Below are 23,214 nucleotides of genomic sequence, written 5' to 3'. Positions count from 1 at the left end.
TTGAGAAGAATTAGATACAAACTTTAGGTTCTTATGTTTCTGAAGAGTAACCACAGGCAACAAATATGAGGAGCATCAGAATCTGAGTATTTCTAGATTTTGATCCTGCAGTGAGAAGTATCAAATCTCTGGGAAGCAACACAATAAAATTATATGTAAAGGGCAGTCACTTGTCTGAAGGTTATTTTACAGAGAAATAATAAATATGTTACTGATGATGAAAAGTGTTGAGTCCCTGCTACGCGTTTTTTTGACAAATCTATTACACATTTAACATACAAAATACATATAATTATATCTTATTTCTGGATGACCAATTTCAACAACCAGTTCCTGCAGCAATTCTAACACTACCTTCTATGTAAATCTCTGCAGAAGTGGAGTCTGTTCCATAGATATTTGAAGCAAAGCACGAGTAACGTCCTGTATCCTCCTCAAAGGCTTCAACGATAATCAATGAGTGTTGATCACCTGTCTGGATAATTTGAATGTCTGGTGAGTTTTCAAGTTCCTTCCCTTCACAGTACCACCTGCAAGGCAAAAAGTGGTCGTTTATCAATGCAAACAAGTTGACAACTAGAGTGACAAGGCTGAAAGTTTTTCTGATGATAAAAGGAGTGGGTTTTAGCCTGAAGTACTGCAGGTAAGTGTTGAATCAACAGTCATAGAAAGCAAATATTTATTATTCTCACAATATTCAATTACAGCAAATAATAGAGCGCCTTTCTTTGTAGTATTTAAACATGCTAACACACTATTTTATGTCAGTGACTCCAGCGCATATTTTTCTTGATATCCTGATTGCAATATTTGAGTAGAAGAGCTCTGAATTTGGAAAACTATCAGTCCAGCTCTGAATTTCTCTTGAGGTACATTCAGATCTGTGTTGTGTCTGTAGCAAAAATGCCCCAAACCCTAAGTAAGCAGATTCCCCTCAAACTTGTGGTTCCAAGGTTCATGTTGATTCAGAATGTGACTAAAATTTACTATGGAGTTACTCTTTGATTTGTCATACGTTTAAGACAAATCTGCTTTTTAGAAAAGATGATGGAAGAGTATCACAAGCCTAGAGAAATGATCTATTACAATATCTCAGAATCACAGAATTGTCAGGGTTGGAAGAGACCTCTAGAGATCATCTAGTCCAACTCCTCCACTTCCTTACAGGACCATGGTCAGTGAGACAGCTGGGCCTTGAATTCATTTCAGCATCATATTCCTCTGTTTCTCTTTTAAACCCAGCTACACATCTAAGAATGTACTGGGCCTTTTAGAGACTTCACATTCTCATTCTTAAGTCCCTCAGTGCTCAGAAGGGTTGTTTCAGTTGAAAATGCGAGAGTCCAAGTGGAAGTAAAAGCAGCACCTGAAAAGGCAGCTCCATAGGATGGATTAGAGACAGTAACCATCAGCTCCACCTGAGAGCTAGTAGGGGGGGAGAGCAGACCTGATCACTATTGCTTGGTAATATGGAAAAGACAGAACAGAAAGAGAAAAAGAAGGTGGGTTTGAAGAACCAGATTCAAATTTAGTAAGGCAGTCTAGGTTTCATGGAGATGCAGTACTATGTATAGGAGTCAGAGTTAAATGTCTTGGCTAATACTCAAAAATACCTGTATTTTTAGATAACTAGCTAAATTTGAAAAGCCAAACTAAGGTGCATTCATCTTCACTGTAACTTTTCTCATAAATGCAGATACATAAAAAACTCCACAGAAATACTTTTATTTTCTCTTTACAGCTACTTTCTTAACTAGGTATGGTTGATTAATGCATCTTGTGCATGTGTGGGTGGGAATTGTCATACTGATAACATTTTTCATGCCATTGATTTTTTAAAAGACTAATTCTTCCATCCATCTTTATATGGTAACTTGGTAAAAGTACCTGCTAGCTTTTCAGTGCATACACATGTTATCAAAGCAATGACACATGTATTTACTGTTATGTATTACAGCATAAGATTAGTTATGAAAAGGACAAGGGTAGGTTTTTGAGTAATAAATTGTAATCATTCTTATTTCCTGGCTCATTCTAGAAGGTACTTTGATACATTTCCATTTAGAAAAACATTAATCAGGGAATTTGCTTAATTGTTCAATTGTATTCACCTCTTGAAAGCATGAGTTTTTACAGGTTTGTGCTACAAAATGAGCATAAAGAAAACCCCAATTTAATATCCTCAGGAAAAAAACCCACCTGTAAGACAGTCCATACCAGTGGAAAACTAGAGTTGAATAGAAGTACAACGCAGAATTGGAAAAGGAGCCTCAAAGGAGCTAGGAGATATGAAGGAGTACAGCTCTGGAACTTAGATGCTGATTACATAGCTAAGAAGTAAACCATGCACTATTTGTGCACCATCAGTCCTAGCTGTCCAGCATGGCTTTCTGACAGTAGCCAGGGTATTGCCCAGCCCACCTAGAGTGGCACTTCAGTGTCATCTGTAGCTGTGCAGGCAGCTGGCTTGACTGGACATCTTGGAAAGTGTACAGCTCTGCCTGCCACCAAGGGAGGCTCCTGCCCTGCAGGATGGATCATGCTGCTCAACACCATCCCCCCTTCAGAAAGGCAAACCTTTGCAGCTGGAGAGCTAGAACTTACTAGTTTACATCTGCTTGCATCTTATCCTCTTTCCCAAGCCTCTGTTGTCACAAGAATTGAAAATGGGTCTGAGAAAATTGGTCATGAATTTCTCATTTCTGGTAGCAATGGGCAGCCATGTAGTAAATGTCATAGCATTGAAAGAGGATGCCAGTAGAGTGTGAAATGTCTCAGCTCTTTTCCCAGACATTTTACAGCTGAAGTACAGCTTTGCTTTCCTAAAATACATCCAGCATTCTTGCAGGGTTTTACCAATGAGAAACTGGCACTGCTTTATGAGGAGAACTTTACCCAAAGCTACTAATTTCTCTTCCATTTGATCCTTAGGCCTCTGAAAGACAAACTCTTGCTGATCTGGCAGCAGTACTTAAAAATGTTAAAATCCTGATGCCACCTTCTTTCCTGGAGGTTTTTCACTCTGAAGCAGGGTGGCAGGTTCAAGTGTGTTCCCAGATCCAGCTGCCCCAGTTCTGTTATAATGAAAATGGGTTTGCACCAGGACACTAGACAAGTGGACCTAGGATACCTGAACCGTACAAATTCTCTTATATATCACTTTTGGTTAATGTTAATAACCACAAAAGAAGGGGCTGGGCAGTCAGGAGGCTACAGCTGCACCTTAAATTACCCCAGGTGTTTTTGTGAACTTAATGTGAGCCACAGCATTGAGGGGAGTATTCCTCTGTCCCTGTGAAGTTCAACACAGTTAATTTGCTAGATTTTCTACCAGTCTGGTAGACAAAATGAAGTGCTTCAAGGTGCTTTCTGTCAGTGGACAATCTGCCTAGGACAAAAATTTACTCTGGGATAGCTTTCAGCAGTCATTCATACTGCTTCTCAAACCTCAATAGAACTTGTTTAAGGTGCTTCACAATCAGTGTAAACCATTTTCTGGATATTAACCAAACCCACACTATGTGCAACACCTTTGGAAATGTAAGATACAGCTGTTGCCATACAAAAGGGATGGATAACATCAGCACATATCCTAGGCTGCCAGGTGAACTGGCACTTGTAAAGAAATAAATAGCTTTTTGGGTGTTCTGTCTGAGCCTACAAGTCCACCTAACCCAGCATGCAGTCTTGACAGTGGCCAAGAGCAGACACTTACAGAAAAGTGGGAGAACAGAGCAAGTAGATACATTTATATGTATATATATTCATGTATTTCTCTGGGGTATCCAACCGTTCTTTTAATCTTTTTTATAATTTTATCTTTATCTTTCAGTTACTGTTCTCTTTATCTTTTTTAGAAGGTGTGAAACAGCATTTAAGGTAATTTTTAAAAGGCAAAATCACTGGTCTTAAAATGGTTATTTACAAACTATCCCTCTTTTGAAGGATTTCTCCATCACAGTATCATTACCAGTATTTTCTGGTAGACTAGATTGTGTGGTTCTTTACTAACATTTAGTTTGCAAATCTTGCTTTTTATTTATGTCACCTTTATTTTTGAATAATTGGTTTACACTTCCATTCAAAACATGTTTCCTTTAAAAACACTGATCTTTCTAGCTCCCTCTGATTCATATTCCGTCACAGTCCATTCAGGAACCTTCAGATCCTCTGATACAAACCTCTTCAAACAGAAGGGAAAGCTACATCTATTTTAGACTTTGCCTATAATGACTTGCCCAGGTCTGTTATTTTCCCCACTAATAATGAGGTACAGTGGGTTGTTTTGACTGGCTCCCCAGAAATGTATGTTAAAATTGCTTTTCTGCTCAGTGATGTCCTTGTAAACATGTAGATAGAGACACCGTAGCTAGCAATGGGATCCTTCATGTCCAGAATATAAGCATCTAGTGGCTGGGGTAAAGGAACAACAATACCATAAGTAAGTAGAGGACACATTTAGCAGCCCCAAGGGAAAAGAATGGTGATGTGCATTAGAAGGTTGATTGAAAAGGTCCTTTGAAATTTATTAGTGCCATTTTTAAGTTTCATACCAGGAAATTACATGGGATTCCTGTGATCCCAAAGGGGATTATTTTTTTGGTATTTATTTATATATACAATATGGTTTATTCTTCTGTTGTTTTCAAGATTTGCAATTGGTGATATTTGACAATGGTCACATTTTCAGGAGAGAATACCTAAGGTTCATGCACAGTTGTATGACTACAAGCACAAGTTTGGTATATGAAAGTACAAGCTGCCTTTTAGGTGTGTAATTCATGTAGGCAACTGTGTACTTCGGGAGATGAGTCATGGCACTTACTCATGTCTTTTTATATACCTACCTCATGCCTCTTCTTTATAATGTAGTTTTGTTTTAGTGTGTTACCTTCAGCAGGTAAAAAAAACTACTGAAGAGAATGCCCATGTTCTAGAATTTGATCTAATTTTCAGCAGCATCTTTCAGAACATTAAAATAGCTTAGGTAGTCCAATGATATGATATTTTTGTGTCCACTCAACTGTGGCTCCTCACTGCTTTATGTGACACATAAAGCAAAATACACAAAATGCTGAGATATAATCACCACTAAGATATGAGAACTCTTTGTGTTCCTACTGGTCATCTTTTCCAGTTAACCTGTTGTCTTTGTGTAGAGATAAGTCTCTATTGCTTGCCCTTGTGAAGCACAATTCTGATTTCCTATAAGCAAACTGAAACACACCATGTAAGCTTTTTTTTTCCTTTAGTAGACGAAAACAAACAATTAAGCAGGATTGAGTTAATTATCTTATTTGCAGCTATAGTCCTTTGACTAGTTCAAGAAGTTTGAACTTAAGTTGTTTAAAACATAAGTAATCATAGAATCATTAAGGTTGGAAGGGACCTCAAAGATCATCCAGCTCCAACCCCCCCTGCCATGAGCAGGGAACCCTACCACTAGACCGGGGTGCACAAAACCTCCTCCAACCTGCCCTTAACAACCTCCAGGAATGGGGCATCAGCAGCCTCCCTGGGCAACCCATCCCAGTTCCTCACCACCCTGAGAGTGAGGAATTTCTTCCTAATATCTCACCTAAATCTCTCCATCTCTCAGTTTAAAACCATCACCCCTTGTCCTATCACCATCTTCTCTGATGAGAGGCCCCTCCCCAGCTTTCCTGAAAGGTGCTCTAAGGTCTCCCTGGAGCCTTCTCTTCTCCAGGCTGAACAGCCTCAACTGTCTCAGCCTGTCTTCACAGCAGAGGTGCTCCAGGCCTTTGATCATCTTGGTGGCCCTTCTCTGGACCCTCTCCAACAGGTCTATACCTTTCTTGTGCTGAGGGCCCCAGAACTGTACACAGTGTTCCAGGTGGGGTCTGACCAGGGCAGAGTAGAGGGGCAGAATCACTTCCCTGGCCCTGCTGGCCACACTTCTTTTGATGCAGCCCAGGATGTGGTTGCTCCTCTGGGCTTCATCACACACTGGAGGCTCAAGTCGAGCTTCTCATGAACTACCACCCCCAAGTGCTTCTCCTCAGAACTACTCTCCAGCCATTCTCCCCCAGCCTGGATTAGTGCCTGGGGTTGTGCCAACCCAGGTGTAGGACCCTGCACTTAGCCTTGTTGAACTTCCTGAGGTTGGCACTGGCCATCTCTCCAGCCTGTCAGGGTCCCTCTGGATGGCTTCTGAATTTTCAGCAGCATCTTTCAGAACATTAAAATAGCTTAGGTAGTCCAATGATATGATATTTTTGTGTCCACTCAACTGTGGCTCCTCACTGCTTTATGTGACACATAAAGCAAAATACACAAAATGCTGAGATATAATCACCACTAAGATATGAGAACTCTTTGTGTTCCTACTGGTCATCTTTTCCAGTTAACCTGTTGTCTTTGTGTAGAGATAAGTCTCTATTGCTTGCCCTTGTGAAGCACAATTCTGATTTCCTATAAGCAAACTGAAACACACCATGTAAGCTTTTTTTTTCCTTTAGTAGACGAAAACAAACAATTAAGCAGGATTGAGTTAGTTATCTTATTTGCAGCTATAGTCCTTTGACTAGTTCAAGAAGTTTGAACTTAAGTTGTTTAAACCATAAGTAATCATAGAATCATTAAGGTTGGAAGGGACCTCAAAGATCATCCAGCTCCAACCCCCCCTGCCATGAGCAGGGAACCCTACCACTAGACCGGGGTGCACAAAACCTCCTCCAACCTGCCCTTAACAACCTCCAGGAATGGGGCATCAGCAGCCTCCCTGGGCAACCCATCCCAGTTCCTCACCACCCTGAGAGTGAGGAATTTCTTCCTAATATCTCACCTAAATCTCTCCATCTCTCAGTTTAAAACCATCACCCCTTGTCCTATCACCATCTTCTCTGATGAGAAGCCCCTCCCCAGCTTTCCTGAAAGGTGCTCTAAGGTCTCCCTGGAGCCTTCTCTTCTCCAGGCTGAACAGCCTCAACTGTCTCAGCCTGTCTTCACAGCAGAGGTGCTCCAGGCCTTTGATCATCTTGGTGGCCCTTCTCTGGACCCTCTCCAACAGGTCTATACCTTTCTTGTGCTGAGGGCCCCAGAACTGTACACAGTGTTCCAGGTGGGGTCTGACCAGGGCAGAGTAGAGGGGCAGAATCACTTCCCTGGCCCTGCTGGCCACACTTCTTTTGATGCAGCCCAGGATGTGGTTGCTCCTCTGGGCTTCATCACACACTGGAGGCTCAAGTCGAGCTTCTCATGAACTACCACCCCCAAGTCCTTCTCCTCAGAACTACTCTCCAGCCATTCTCCCCCAGCCTGGATTAGTGCCTGGGGTTGTGCCAACCCAGGTGTAGGACCCTGCACTTAGCCTTGTTGAACTTCCTGAGGTTGGCACTGGCCATCTCTCCAGCCTGTCAGGGTCCCTCTGGATGGCTTCTGAACTTCTGCTTCAAACCTGTGTTTAGTTCTCCTATGCTGTGTGTTCTTTAGTCACTATTTTCACCATAATGTGTAAGTATTTTGAGATTAAGCCAAGCAAAAGAGCACGCTACACGTTATCTCTTTGCAATGTTTACAAATGAAAAACACCTCTCTCTTGAGAAACTGAGCTTTACATAAATCTTTGGTATGGCCATTTCTACTCCTTGGTGATTAGCATTATTCTTACCATCAAAATGTTGTACGTGGTAGCTATGAAATGTCAGTTCCAAGGGGACTTCTGACATTGAGATATGTGGCATGACTGAAGTAGCAGTGCTCTCTGTCACTGACATTTCATTCCTGCCATGAATTGTACTGATAGCTTTGTCATACAAGGCAGGTTCACATTAAGCACAAGCAGTGTCATCTGCTGTGCCACATTCATCCTAGGGCTTAATCCATTGGCTTGAGTGGAGTTGCATGTAAGAGAAGTTTGGCTTCCTAGGCTTTGAGCATTAAAACAGATAAATATTTTCATCTGGCAGCCAGGAAAAAATCCCCACACCTTAATCTTAATTGAATTTAGTCTCTCAGAATCTTTGGTTAATTGCAGATCTAGTCTCAAAACAAAGCAGCACTAAAATGCACTTTTAAAGCTTTGTATGCCTATGTTAAAGAATGTTTTCATGGAAACCTTATGACATACAGCCTGTTTTTAGAACATCAAATCCTCATGACACTTCCAGGCTAGCTGTGTATGCCAAGCCATGCAATGTGATTCATAAGTAAAATTAACCTAGGAGTGATGTGCCAAACAGTGTGGAAAAATGTAGGCACCTCTGAACTTGAGGGAATAAGGAGTGCTCTCCTCACTGAGAGAGAGGAGTGAAAAGTCACACCTATTATTACTCATACAGAAACAGGGCTGTAGAAGGAAGCATGAGAAAGAGGTCAGCAAAACTTTTAACACTTCTCTTAAATGCTTCTTTCTAACCTGCAGCTTAGTCAGAGTAAAGTAATCAATCAATAATTGCAGTAGTGCTCTTTAATTGCAAGCTAATGTTTGAGCTAGCTGGAGACCCATATACTATAATAATATTTGTTTATCTCTTCTATGTCCCTGCATTCAGGTGATGATACCAAAAAATGGGTAATGTTTCACTGAAACTTCTTTCTAGAAGGGTGGGCTTAAGGAGCTTCCTCTACTTGTGGGCTTGTCATATTAAGGCTGAGTTATCTTAAAAAGAGGTTGAACAGGTCTGTCTGTATTCAGCCAAGCAAGATTTAGTTTTCCATATAGTGGTGCTTCAAATCAGTTCCCAGTTTCTTCTCTTGCTCCATCATCCATTTTTCTGTCCCTCAGTGAGCCCCAATATATCCCAGATAGTTACCTACCAAGCCTGTAAGTTATACTGCTTTAGTGTTGCCAATAATATTTTGAGCCTGATCTATCATGAATGTCATTTGCACCCTTTTTTACATCATCAGTTTTATTCTGTACTGTCTTGCTTTCAAATGTGGTATCTGCCCATTGTATTTTCCAGTCCTTCCCATTCCTGTGATCAGCTTCTTTCTAAATCTCCTGTCTCTAATTTCTCTGCTATAATCCCCATTGCATCAGTTTAACTATCAGATTGCTCCTAGTGTTGACTGAGACTACATTTACAGAGCCTGTTGAATCTTGTTCTTGTTTCACAACGCATTGGGTTCCCACAGTACCATCCCTGCATGGTAAGTGTATATATCACAAGCATTATAAGTCACTTGGCATTCCTCTTTGTAGTTAGGAAGTCTCCATTTTATGAAGTCAAAGAGACAGGCATGCACACAATTAGCAGACGTGTGTTGAGAGGATGACCAGGTTTACTGACCTTGATCATGCAGCTAAGTTGAAGGAAGAAGAAATCATGCCCCGAAGCAGTCAGCACTAAGCTTTCTACCATCAGTTGCCACCTTGCCAGTTAGTCCTTTCCTAGGAATACTGATTTTTTTATTGCACTTGCTTCTCTGTTAGAATCCCTCTTTCCTTGCGCAGCTCCACACACAGGGAACTAATTCATTACAAACCCTGGAAAACTGGTAGCCCTCAAAGCAAGAGAGTTGCCAGTTCCGAGCCCAGTTCTGGACCCAGTTCACAACTAAGGCCAACAAGATGCTTCCTTCACCCTTCTGGAAGCTTTGCAGAGCAGATCAAAGACAAGCACTACTTTTAGTGGAAAAACCTCAACGTTCTCACGGTCCCCATGATTAGTGGAAGACATAACCCAAAAATCAATATAATTTCTGATTTCTTCATGTTGTAGCAGTGACTGACGATTACTGGAAGCACATGAATATTTATGACTCAGGCAAACAATTTTTTCACACCCTTTCTTAGTGTTATTCCTACATCTTGATGGAGTTGAAATAATCTTGAATGAACGGAGCAAAAGTTGTGTTAACAATGACAATCAGGATACCCTGTTCAAGCAGCTAGAATTCCCAGCTTTCTCCTTAATAGAGCACATACATACACACACACACAACACCCCCCCAAAAAAACCCCAGTCAACAAACCACAGGAGGAAGGAGAGTTCATACTTACCCCTTGTGTTTTATCTTTATTTCTTAGCTTAAGCTGTGAAACTGAAAGCTAACCCTGAACTTTCTCTTAAGCTTGACTGTTTGGGGCTGATTTTCCCTAAGAGACTCCCTGTCATTACTTCCTTTGGCCTTAGGGCATCAGGGTGAGAGTTCTGGACTCCTGTGTTAGCTCTTCTAAGACCCTGATCTGGCTGCAAGCATGAGTCAGTAACTCAGGTGTGCATTCCTGTTTGGAGCAGTGCAGAGCCTGACACCAGTGTATTGTAATTGGAAAAGTCTAATGGATGCTTATTCTATTAAAATGTAACAGCCTCAGTATTGACTGTCATACAAATAAGTAGCTTATTTTATTATTTAAAATAAACAAAAACAAATGCTAAAATAAAATGTCAATGGAAAAGTTTCAGTTTTGTGGGACAAAAATAGACCCAAGTTACAAAGATACCTGTTATCCAATTCTGTGGAATCAAGCAGTCCCTGACTTGGGTGCACAGGCATCCTGGCCATCCCTGGATACTCCATGGGATGAGTCACTGTTCCTGGGTTCTCCAGTCTGCCCTTCTGAAGCTTCAGTGACTTTATAGTGTCAGCTTCTAATTCAGATAGTTGTTAAATGCCTAAGATTAGATGGCATGAACACCCTGTCAGTTTTATTTGTGTGTCAACAGCACAGGCATGATGTGCTGTTTTAAGGATGATATTGTGGCCTTCTAGAGACGTAGATCTATATGTCTGTAGTTTATAGACATATAGTCTGGCACACCATTAAATGAACATGTTGTTATAAACAACATGTTTATAAACAAGCAATTCATTGTCTAAACACAGGGAAAGCCAGAATTAAGTTTGTGTACAGGTCTATATACATAGGAGAAGATAAAGTCAGTTGTTTTCTTTGTATTAAACTATGAATGATGAAAGAAAAGACAATAATTTCTTATGTGCAGGGATCCTACTGGCATTTTGAATGAAATATAAACAAAAATTTATCAAGGCAAGTGCCTGCAGAAATAAGTCTCAAAGTCTTCATAAGCAAGCTTAATTATTCTCAGAGTGTTGCTACTGTCTAGGGGTGATGATATTTCCTGTTTTCTGTCACACAACCAAATTTCTGGTACTGTTTTCTCTGTTAATCAGACTCCTTTATGAATTTAAGGGCTGACCATGATACAAGATTTATAACAGAGTAAGCTCCACAAAGGAAATGCCTCATAGTTGTTAATTGAAGCAGTGAGTTTACACAATAGAAAGCTTCTGTTTCTTCTGAAAAAAGGGGATTTCCCCCAGCTTTAAAATAGGCTCCACTTTTGTAAGTAAATAATTTAGTCCTTTGGAAGTTCATGTACCTGTCATAGACAAGGGACGCTGTGTGGCACCAGGGGTCAATGTCTTCTAAAGGACTGAGTACCTACATGTTCCTGAAGGCACTGGGTGGGGCAAAATAGTCTGGCAGTCACAGTTCAGGGGTCCTGTGAACTGGGTAACTTCTTGTCTTCATGACAAGGCTGTTCTTAACAAGAGGATTCATTTGTAGGTCCTTGTTCCTATGTGCTTAGTAATGCATTTTATAAGCTTCTTCCTTCTGAAAAAATCAGCATCTTATGTGCCAGAAATCCAAGGGTTGGAAGACCAAGATTCTTTACTACGAAAATCTTTGGAGCTTCCATCTTTGGATGTTGAGATAGTTTTCATTTGATGGTCATGCTTATTAGTCCAGTGAGAAAGATGATAAAAGGCATTGATGGCAGTAGAAAAGGCAGTAGTGCTGTGCTCAGCATTGTTGAGGTATATAAAGAAGACAATGACCTTACAGCTGGAAAAAGTGGACCATCTGTGAAGCTCAGAGTCCTTTAACTAGATGCTGAAGATGAAAATAGTTCTTTTCAATATTTAGAAAAGCAACACAGATTTCTAAAATGCCTATAAAAGGATAGGCAAACATCTAGTCTAAGGATATCTGTGATACTGCAGATATTAGGATGCAAATATGTGTAGTACAGCTCTAAAAGATGGATGGAGTTTTCCTTCCTACTGGGTAGTACAGCTCTAAAAGATGGATGGAGTTTTGCATGTTTTGGAGTACTGCATTAGTTCAGTCTCAGCAAAGGAAATACAATTCCACCACTGTGAGTGAGAGTAAATTTGACCAAAGAGCTTTTTATGTGTACAAATTTAGATTTAGAAATGCTGATAAGATCTAAGAATTTCCAAGATAAATTAAAAAGTGACAATAATCTGTTTCTCATCCTGCTTATGTAATTGATTAAAGAAGTGGAGCTTTTTCACATTTTCTTTCATCTCCAGTGATCTTTGCAAATGTTACTTGACTTTCAAAATCCTCCTGGACATAGGTGCAAAGTGAAGCATCATAATTTGCAGGCTAGTCACACAACATGAGCGAGTATCAGTTAATAAGTGTCATATACTTGATAAAACAAGTGCTTTATTCTAAGGTCACAGCAGAGTAATTGTCAGAATCTGAATTACAACTGAGGTGCTCATGGCTATTGGTATAATAACTTGTATGAACTCCTTTCCTCTCCATTCATGGATGGATGTTTTTGGTTTCTAGGATCCTACACTCGTTCATCTCATCTACCTTCAGACATCAGCACAAGGTGTCATGGCTATTGATGTTTTTTAGCCAGTTTACACAATCAATCTTTCTTTCCATAAAGATAAGTCATGTTTCTCACTAAGGAGTTAGCACTTTCTTTTAGTTAAGAAAGTACCATATTTGAAAACAGTTCTATAAAATTCCAAGAGAGTAATGGGTCCCATGTTGTCTTAAAATAGAAGCAACCTTTTGTATGATTTAAAGAAAGCAATTTTTTTTTCTGAATTGATTTTAATAGCCAAGATCAAGAGACTTCTGCTCCAGTTTACCAAAACATACGCATCAAAACATCTGGAAAGAGTAAGGTATACAGCTCCTGTCACAGAAATGCAAAGGACAACTGTAGAATATGTTTACCTGACTTCAGGTGCTGGGATTCCTATCACAATGCAGTCCAATTGCACTTTGGTTCCTTCAGGAACTTCCCTGCTCTTCAGTTTTTGAGTAAAGCGTGGTGGTTGTCCAATAGGCTCATCAGAACACACAGATGCAGATTCTGACTCTGATTTTAGCTCCTCACTTGTTAATTGATTGATAGGTTCCAAGCTTGCCTCCTGTTGGTCATCTCTTTGTGCAAATGGTTTCTCTGCGTCGTTTTCCAAGTCTTGAGGTACTGGAATGGAAAGCCTTTCTCTGTTTTCTGATGTGCTAAGTAGGCTAGAGCTACCTTTATGAGCAGCCTTATTCTTAGAATCAATTTTGCTCCTGTAGTTTTTGCATGTTCGGGGTCTTATTCTTTCAGAGTTGTGAGCTTTGAAAAGTGAGGAGAGCTCCTCAATAAAATCTGCTGCTTTGTTTAGGAATTCCTTTTTTGACTCTGATTCAGAAGGGAGGTGTTGTTTCTTTAGATCTTGAGGGCTCCCTTTTGAGCCCTTTACATGGTCCTGACAAAGGTTTGAGTGCGGGCCATTGTCTGATGTTTTCAAAGCTGTAGACTGGGCCATTTGTTTGTGTTTTCCTGTGTTTTTCAGCTGATCTGGGGGATGCTGTGAATGTGCCTGAAGCTCATCCTGTTTAATTTCCAGTGGATTCTGACCAATAGCTTGTCTTGCCAGGTTTACACTTTGGTCTAGCTCTTCTTGGCTTAAAAAGGCAGAGAGATCTGGAAGGTCATCTTGGGCAGTTACCTCATCTGAATCCCCAGAGGCATTGCCATAATGAAAATTATGAGAAGCTGTTTCTGATCTGCTTCTTTCACTCTTCCCTTGATGTTTAGTTTCAGCTAAATAACTTTCTCTCAGAAGTTGAGATATTGAAGTAGAGGATTCTGAACTGTCGTCTTGCATGCTGCCAACAAAAAGGACAAATAGGACCACACCTCATCAATAGCAAATTTTTTGATTGCACACACTTACAGGCTTTTGAAAAGCAGAACACATCATTTGCAGAGTGCATCTGTGTGCTGAATATTAGCTTCTAAGTACAGCCATGTTTTAAAGGCCTGCTTCTTTAAATACTGGCAGATACTATTGCTTTACCCAGTAAAATCCCTCTTTTATCACGTTCTACTGTTGGTAGCCTTGCATAGCTAAAGCAACTGCAAATGTGGTGCTTTGTTCCAAGCAAAACGCCAGCTACAGAGCTGTTAATTTGATTTCAATGTCAAGTCTTTATCCTTGCTGATGTGTGTTTCTTAGCTAAGAAACAACCTCATCAGATAAATGTTGGATATTTCAAGGACTGAAAGTTGAGAGAGAATAGCAGTGCTTTTAAATAAAGTACATTTAGCTTGAAAGACACTGAAGTAGTAAGTAAATGAAGCCTCAAAATCATCTGAGTGATGAGAGCAGGAAGAAGGGGAGAGAAGAGCAAAATTATTCTATACAGACAATTTTTCATTAAAATTATTAAAGATCTTGCATTATAGGAAACAATAATGGTGCTAAATGTACTAGACCTTCTTAATTAAGCATTACTTCTAATAAGCTATTTAAAGCATATAGAGAATTATGTCATTATTTAATACAAACATCATTCATACTACAGGCCATTCAGAAGAATTATCTTAGGTCCTCCTGCATCCAAAAAAATGTGCCACAGATGATAAGACAGTATCAGAAAGCCCATTTTTAACCTGCACACCTGATAAGTCAAGCTGTGTCCTCCCTTTTGATACTGAAGTCAGTGCTTCTGCATCCTGTTCTCCCTTTTACATACACAAAGAGCCATTATGAATGTAGAAGGACTCAGACATCCTTTTAATATGCTAGCACAGAATCACAACGTTTTTGGAGTTGGCAGGGACGTCTAGAGATCATCTAGTCCAACCCCCTGCTAAAGCAGGATTGCCCAGAGCACGTTGCGCAGGACTGCATCCAGGTGGGTTCTGAATGTCTCCAGAGAAGGAGACTCCACAACCTCCATGGGGAGCCTGTCCCAGGGCTCTGTTACCCTCACAAGAAAGAAGATTTTCCCCTTGTTGAGATGGAATTTCCTGGCTGCAGCTTGTGCCAATTGCCCCTTGTCCTGTCACCAGGCACTACTGAGAACAGTCTGGCTGCATCCTGGGCTGCACCAACCCTTTAGATATTAGCTATATATCTATTTAAATACTACCAGGTGGCTTAAATGTGAAGACAAAGAAGACATACTTTTCACAAACTTTCAGAGAGCTAATGCCTCACAGATATTGAACCAAGTCTGTGACTATTTTCTGGATCTCTCTCTCAGAACTGCAGTGCACCGTATCTCTCTCCTACTTCATTTATAGCCTAACAAGTCTTGCTGTGATGCTTTCAAATATTCCTACCCCAAGGTGTCTGATTTGTTGTGCTGCAGAAGGTTCTGTTGCTGTCCTGGCAGTGAGAGAAGGGAAGGTGCATGTCCTTGCCTCAGCCTTTTCCATTCGTAGCCTAATATAACAGCTCAGGTTGCCAGAGAAAGAGCAGTTAAAAAGGTATCTCTGCTGTGAAAGGCCAGCAGGAGAGTTACCCCTGGAAAAGGGCTGGTAAAAAGCAAATGAGGTGGTAGTAACTCATCCTGCTGCAGCATTTCCTCTCAGAATGTAAGTGACAGCCCTTCTTCCTTATTTACAAAAAGAGAAACTTTAATTAAAACTGTTTATGTTCTTCAATGAATGAACATAAAGCTATGTTCATAATAATAATAATGAATATAAAGCTTCTGATGTGCATTTTAAGACCTTAATCCCTCTGCCTGAGGCACAATTTGTTATATTGACATTCTTTCCTTACATAAATATTTGGCATTTTAGATTTATTGATTTTATTGTTTTATTTTGCTAATATGAAACAGGCAAGCTCAGTAAGAGAACAAAGACACCTGACAAATATATTGGATCAATTTGGGCCTGTACAAAAAATTAAAAATAAAATCCCATATAAATTCTATGCTTCCAGGCACCCAATCTAGTCTCTGCAACTGAGCCAGGATCTGCAATACTAATTGAACCCTTGGCATTAAATTGTCTGGCACAGTGTTTCAGTGAAGCTGTGCCACATAAGATAACTTTGATTTGGGAAGCCCCACGTGAGATAGTGTTGGAAGCTGTTTGATGACTGGACAGAGTATGTAACATAACCTCCTAAGAGAACAAAGAGGTCAGGCTTAAAGTTCCCACTCTGTGGATACTACTTTTGCTCGCTCAGCTTCTGCTTCTCACACAGCTGTGCAACCTCACCGAAGCTGAACATGTTTAAGGGGTTGTATTGTCTTGTTTATGTGCTGATAGCATACTCTGTGCTGGAAAGGTCACAGCTAAAGCTACAGTTTCAACTCTGAAGAGCTGAAATATGTTCTAATGTAAGGAGATTTTCAGGCTGGAGACAAACCTCAGCCAGTGATTGAGAGGCAGACAGAGGGTTAGTGGTAACACCGGGCAAGATTTCTTCAGAACCCCTCCCCATGTGCCAGCTTGTATCTACTTCAAATCAGAAAGGAAGCAGCAGAGCCATAGCCAGCTCTTGTCTCTGCACCGAGCAGCTGGCTTGGCTTGCAAAAAGAGAGCTGTGTGTGCTTTTAGTGGGATGTCAGAGGAGGTACAGTGCCTCAGAATATCTCTGGAGGGATGCAGCTCCACACTAACTTCTCTCCTTGTGGCTGTGGCTAAGTTATAACCTCCAGCTCTATATATCTATGTCTGTGTAGCTTTAAATGCTACAGCAGAAGGCTGTATTTTACCTGGTTGCAAAATTTAGCTTCCTACATCTCTTAGTCACTCTCTTTGAGATGCTTCAGAATGGCTCAGCTTCATTTCATCTCTGTGGCTGTACAGGCCATCAGAGCTGAAAAAAGCCTATGCAGGACTTTAGAGAACACTGGACACTCCAAGGAGGAAAGGCAAGAAGGGAAATAACTGTACTGTGCTATCAAAACCTGCCAAAGTCAAATGAAGTTAAAGAACTCCTGCAATAGTTTTGTGGAGAGGTTATATGAAAATCATCTGGCTGTGACTATTCAGTGTTTCATTTTCCTCTGTTCTACAGATAATTGCTTGATATTCTCATTTAAGGGCTGTGTCTGTTTCAGCATAAGTTAATCACAGTGTAGCTTTCCTGCAGATAGCCACAGTCAAGCAGCTGCTTGTTTAGTATGGCTATTTGAGACTTTGTTCTGGGTCTTGCAAGCCTTCTATTTGTCTTTTGAACAATGCATTGAAACATGAAAGAATTTCTGCTAATTCCTCTAAGGAGTATTACTGAGATGCTCTCAGAGAAGATGTATTTGGAGTGGCAAAATAGTTCTATAGTTCTAGTTTGCAAAAAAAAGTGCAGAGAAGAAGCCACTGTCTGTTGGCAAAAGGAGGAAAATTGCAGCAAATTACTGCAAAATAACAAATATCTGGTGAAAATAGAAAATTATAGAGGAAATTAGTCAAATCAAAACTTCCTTGTGCTGCTGGTTCCTTTTGGCTGGCTGCAGTGCAGCTGTGGACAGCATCTGACATTTGGATGACTGGGTTAGACAGCACAGCCACACATGGAAGAGCAAAACCCCCTTGTCTGTCACAGTCCTGAGTGAACATGTAGGAAGCAAATGGATAAATTGTTGGTTCATCCCTGTCTCTGCGCCTCTGAGGGAGGTTTGGCAGATGTGAATGAGAGAAAATGAACAGGGGAGGAACTGGAACAACTTCAGTCCTTTTGCCTATCAGAGCAGAAGAGGAAGAAGGGAGCAGTGTGCTCCTTCTGGTTTTGGGAAGGAAGATATTGATGAGAATGACTCTGCTGCCTAATTCTCAATCCTTGGAGAGCCATTTCTTTTCTTCAGAGCTCACCTAGAGTCAGAATGTTATATCTAACTCTTCTCTATTTTCAGCTTGTGTAGAGGAGAGCTATTTATTCTATTTTTAGTAAGGAAGAAGTTGAGTACTAATCAAATGTAGCACTTCAAGGCAGTGGTTGCCTACTGAAGTTTTAAGATAGTTTGAATTATGTAGTATTTCTAATTAAATGGAAAATGTGGAGTTTTGTCAAATGTTGGTGTGTGGTAATCTAGTTGTAATTATTAGTGATGTCTTGCTTATGCCTTCAGAGATGTCCAATTTTTAAAATTTTTTTTATTTTTTTTTCCCCCCTACAAGAAGTTTTGCTCTGCAAGGAGTAGAGAGGGCTGATGATGGAGGGAAGCAGTGGGTGGGCTGGAGACATGCAGATTTCACAGTCAGGGGAGACCAGCTTTGCTTCAAATGGGACCCTGACAGGATCTCTGGCATAGATATCAATAAGGCTGAATTAAATAAATTTTCTAAAATATCTGTTAAACCATCTTTCAAGTAAGTGAAAAAAGATTTCACCAGAGGACCAACTATGCTCTTACAGATTTGATTAATGATAATTAATAATAATTTAGCCTTTCTATAGCCAGCATTGGAATCACAGCTCTGAAATGAAGATAGGGCCTTGACTTCAGTCTTTCTCTTTCCTTGGCTTGCTGGATTGTTTAGACCAAGATGTGGGATTGGCCTTGATAAGCCTGGGTCTTTCCCCTTAATTTTTCCTGATTGGGACTCTGCAACAAAAGTGTCTTTGTGGCTGCACAAAACCACCCTACAGTCCCCTGGTGTGCAGTGGCACAGAAAGCTGGCACTGAGTGGCAATGCATGGCACACAGCTGCTGTGTCATGGAGCTAGAGAAATGTAATTGCAGATACCTCTGTTGGGCAGATAACTGCAGGTAACTTTCCAGATAACTTTGTTGAGTAAGCATTAAGGACAAACTCTACTAAAAACACACTGTCCAGCAGTCTGTGGGGGTCAAAGAAAGCACCAATAATTTTGCAGACTGCAAAAATCTGTCTTGCAATGAACTGGTATCAAAGGGAGAAACCACAATGCTAGCTACAAATAAGAGCACTAAACTGGTGTTATTTAGGATTGAAAATGGATGCCGCACTCCAGCAGTCAGCAGTTCTCTACTATTGACTGGTTCATTACTTACATCACCAAAGAAGTGTGTTGAGGGCAACATTTTTTGCTTTCCTGGGACACTTAACAGCAGCGACCTTGGGCACCTGTTGCCTTGAGAGGCATGAGAGGATGTCATGAGCAAAACTGACTGCATGAACTACTAATTCAGTTTCCACTAGCCAACTGTGCAGGCTTTTAGAGTTTCCAAGACACTATACTAATGGCAATGTTTTCCAATTAGCCAAGTGCTCATTGGGATAAAATAATCAGAAAGGTAGAACTAGTTTCCACAGTTTGTTTTGGAAGTAATTTGACCTGAAAATCCTTACATGGAAAGGCAGGAAAACTTGCACTGCCAGGAGCTTGTGCAGTGTGACAACAAACCCTTTTATGTCCTTTTGTTTGAGGTTTGTAAGACTGACTGCTGAGTCATCACTGAAGGAATCTGAGCTTTTCCTAAGAAAACAGCTGTAGTGAAATCTCAGCAAAACTGAAGGGAATCCTGGATATATCTGAGTGCAGATCCTCTGTTGTTTTTGGTGAGAGGCAGCCGTGAATGCTTGATACCTTTAAGATGTTTTTTCAAACACTTCTTCACTTTACCATAACAGAGGTTATCTGCAAATTGCAGATTTAATGCAAAAAGTGTCTAAACGTATTTTTGGCCTTCAGCTGTAGTGAAAAATGAGTAATTTAAGCAGTACACGTTGTTCCTATCTATCTTTTCAAGCCACCGTTACTGTGACTGAGACTGCTTTCGTAGGAAAGCCCAATGTCAGAGCTGCCCAGGTGCTGTTGCTTGCTCTGCAGAGTGGCACCTTTGTGGCCTTGGCACAGCAAGGCTCTGGACCTGTAAGCCCAGCACCTCTGTTCGGAAACTGGAACGTTTAGCAGGCATTAAGAGGCTCTGTCCTTTCCCAGTTGATGTAATTGCACATGAATTTACCTCTACACTATTGAACACTGTAAGGGTGTTTCCCCTGCGTGATTGCAGCTATGGAACAAAAGCTAAGAGATGACACAAGTGGTCTGTCTCACAGAGGTTTCACTATCACAATCACATTCTTGTAGGAATTCTCCCTTAGTGGCTGCTATTGTCATAGTTTCTGGTACTGCCTGTTGACAAGCTGTAGCTGCTGCAAGGCAGACTTGGAGGCTCCAGGCATAGGAAAGGTTAGGCTGGAGCAGAGGACTGAGGTTAGCTGTCTTGTGTGTGTTTGGGGCTGTGAGTGTAAGGTATTTTTAATAATTGTATTAGAAGGCTGTGTACAAGAGGGTGATATACTTCTCTGCTTTAGGTATATTAGTAGCTTTGATTTCTGTTCCTTGTAATGGATCAACGAAGTCAGATAATTAAACTCTCATTTCTAAGTCATGTAATTAAATAATGGAAAATAGACAGCCTCCAAGCTCAGGAGTGTAACAGCTTCTGCTGGAAACAAAATCACTGCAAGAACAAGTTGTTTTTTCTTCCGTCTCTAATCCTTTTTATAAGATCAGGACCTTAAAACTCTCACTTGATTTTAAGTCTAAAAGAGGCTGACAACTATTTCTTGCTCACTGTTGCACAGTTCTATAAATAGTGAAAAGACTGGTGTGGTGTTTGATGTATCTGCACTTACTGCTGCTCTTTGCCTTAGGGTAAATGTCTGCTGTTCAAGGGATTTTTTAAATTGCTGTTATAACTGACTCACAGCTACTACTCCTGGTCAGAAAAATTGAGTAGAATTGGGCCCTCTTCTGTAAATAAAACCACTCATAGTCCAGCTTCTGCTCTTAGGTGCATTGCAGGATGGATCTGGAGCAACTTGACTTAAACTGCCCAGGATTTAGTGATAGCTCTGAACAGAATTACTAACTCCCACACACAGCCCCTCTCTTTGTAAACGCTGCACCCTAAGCAGCATAAAATTTTCAACTCCTCTTCAAGGAAGAAGTGCATTCAAAACTCTTTCACTTTTTCAGCATTTTCTTGTGGAAACCGACTAATCGTATAATAGAAAGTTCTTTTTTCCTTTTACTTAGAAAGTCTTTACTTTTTCATAATTAATGTTGTCCCTGAGTAGTTCTCAAAATTAGAACTGGAGACCCTTTCTAAACCATGTCTCAAGTTCTCTTCACCAAGGTAAACAATATCTTGGAGAAACTCTATATAAAGTAAAATTGAAACTGAAATAAATTTAATCTGTTTTTTAAATTAGAAGCTCAAAAAGGAAAATACGTGACAGCAGTATTTGAGACTTTCCTGGGATGCTCCTCCATCATCCTCTCTCATTGAACAGTGAAAGCTGAGCCTCAGATGTCAGGGCAAGCTCTGAGTGTAGTACTTCAAGTACTCATAACGTAGGACAAGTTTTTTTTATTCAAGTAACTTAAGTAGTCTGGTTTCCTTCAAGATTGTCCATATGAGAAAGAGTTATGTGCCAGCAGTAGGTGTGAGCAGTGCACCAGTCCACAGATGCCTGTGGCTGAGGACTACTGTACAACCTTAGTTTGGGACTGAAGCTACAGTTTAGCTCTCGGTGTTCAAAAGTGATCTATGGGCTGCATAGGCATGACTGACAAATTATAGCATCAGGTGCCACAATGAGAATTGGCACACCTTAAAACAATGAGCAAAAGTTGCTATTCCACCCAAACATGTAAATGGCATATATGATACTTGGGGATCTGAAGCCTGGACAACTGATTGCTTGTGTAGCCACACTGAGCAAGCACAAACTGGATAAAGAAAATCCCTAGAAAGCAGGGGTATGCAAACTACATGGCATTTGCACAACTTTTTGTCTGGCAATTTCAAATCTGTGGGCTGTGTTGTTTTTAAAATGAGATTCACTTTTCATACTAACCCTGGTTCCTAGTGAAAAATAGAACTCGAAACCTTAAATTAGACAGGAAATACATCTGGTTTGCATTTTTCCCTCTGGGTTTCTTAATTGTTCTTTCTTTTTTCTCGCTCTCACTGTGTTTGTTTCTTTTTTTCTCTCCACTGTTCTGTCTTTTTTATGCTTTTTCATCAGTCTTCCCTGACAACATTGTAACATATAAGCCTTCACATTTGAACCATATTTTCAAACTGCAACGTTTAATCGAGTTCTGTGTTACACAGAATTAATTTGCCCATCCCTGTTGAATATTACTCTTTATGAAAACAAGTACTAAACCAGTTAAGTTTTAAACAGAAATCTAAACTGATTCCCCTTGCACACACCTCCTTCCCCAGTGATTTAGATTAATATTTACATTGCACTGTCCAATTGCTGTTATGGCATCATGTACATTTTTAGCAAACCATCTTAATGTTGCACTTATGTGCAAAGATACCTAGACTGCTAATTCTTAGCAGCTGTGGATAAGAAACATTCCTTCAGTAGCACAGCAAGACCTGCTGTAAAATCTCCAAAGAATGCACAGGAATAGCAAAGCAGCACAGAGCATGCAGTTCTCCTTTGTCTTTGATAGTCTGTCAAAAACAAAACCTAACTAACTCCTGCATTGACTATAAATAATTCCTGGTATGAAAAGATCTTTCTGCTCTGCTACAGGAACTAACATGCTTCCTATTGCAGTTTAATTTTGTTAACTGTTTCTGAAAGAAAATAAAAAGAGGAAAGATGAAAAGAAAGAAATATCCTGACCTTAGGAACCTTTGGGAGGTGTAGGAGAGGGAGAAGAGCAGAGCTGAAGCTTATTAAATTGTTCCATTAACATCTGCTGACTTTGTTTCCACTCTTAAGCCCTGGAGGGTCTACACAAATGTAACCCTCATGACCAAAACAAAGCTACTGATAAAGTAACCAGTGTCTTTAGCATGACCTGTATAACGTTCGATTGACGTAAGCTGGAGAGTGCTCTGCTCTCTTGTCAGCCGTTGACATATTATTTTGTAAAATTTAAGATGGGCTTCTGATTACTGCTTAATGTTGCAATATATTGGGCCAAACATTTGCTACTGACAGTCAAATACTTTTCTGAGAGAGAGAAAGAGAGCAAGGGGGACAGTGAGAGCTCAAGGGGGAGAGCTATGCCCTTCTAGCAGGACTGTTTCTGCAGCTGTTGTGTACATTAATCCAGAGAGCAGATCTCCTAGCACTAAATATAGCCAGTGGGGTCATTTTACATTACAAAATAAATAAATAAATAAAACGTTTAACGATGGGGTCACGTTAAATTGGGTCTGATTTTGCTTAAGAAGGAAATCCAAATTACAGCATCTTGTTTTAAGGGTGAACACCAGACTGTAAATATTTCTCAAAGGGGGGG

At 40.3% G+C, this 23,214-nt stretch overlaps 1 protein-coding gene across 2 annotated transcripts in view; it reads right to left on the bottom strand.

Moving 5' to 3' along the window:
• The window catches only part of MYPN (myopalladin), a 49,535-nt gene extending 35,666 nt beyond the window's left edge, over positions 1–13,869 (bottom strand). The window contains exons 1-2 of one of the 2 annotated variants that reach the window (XM_009994852.1): positions 12,941–13,869; positions 352–530 (exon numbers count right to left, since the gene is read on the bottom strand). In XM_009994852.1, the coding sequence (XP_009993154.1) occupies positions 352–530; positions 12,941–13,869 (1,108 nt within the window). The remainder of the gene's footprint in view (positions 1–351; positions 531–12,940) is intronic. The other variant, XM_009994851.1, reaches the window with a different exon arrangement.
• Positions 13,870–23,214: the final 9,345 nt, after the last annotated feature.

This window comes from Chaetura pelagica, unplaced genomic scaffold, assembly GCF_000747805.2.
Source record: "Chaetura pelagica isolate M959 unplaced genomic scaffold, ChaPel_1.0 scaffold112, whole genome shotgun sequence".
Classification (NCBI taxonomy): Eukaryota; Metazoa; Chordata; class Aves; order Apodiformes; family Apodidae; genus Chaetura; species Chaetura pelagica.
This window is presented reverse-complemented; position numbering and strand designations above follow the sequence as displayed.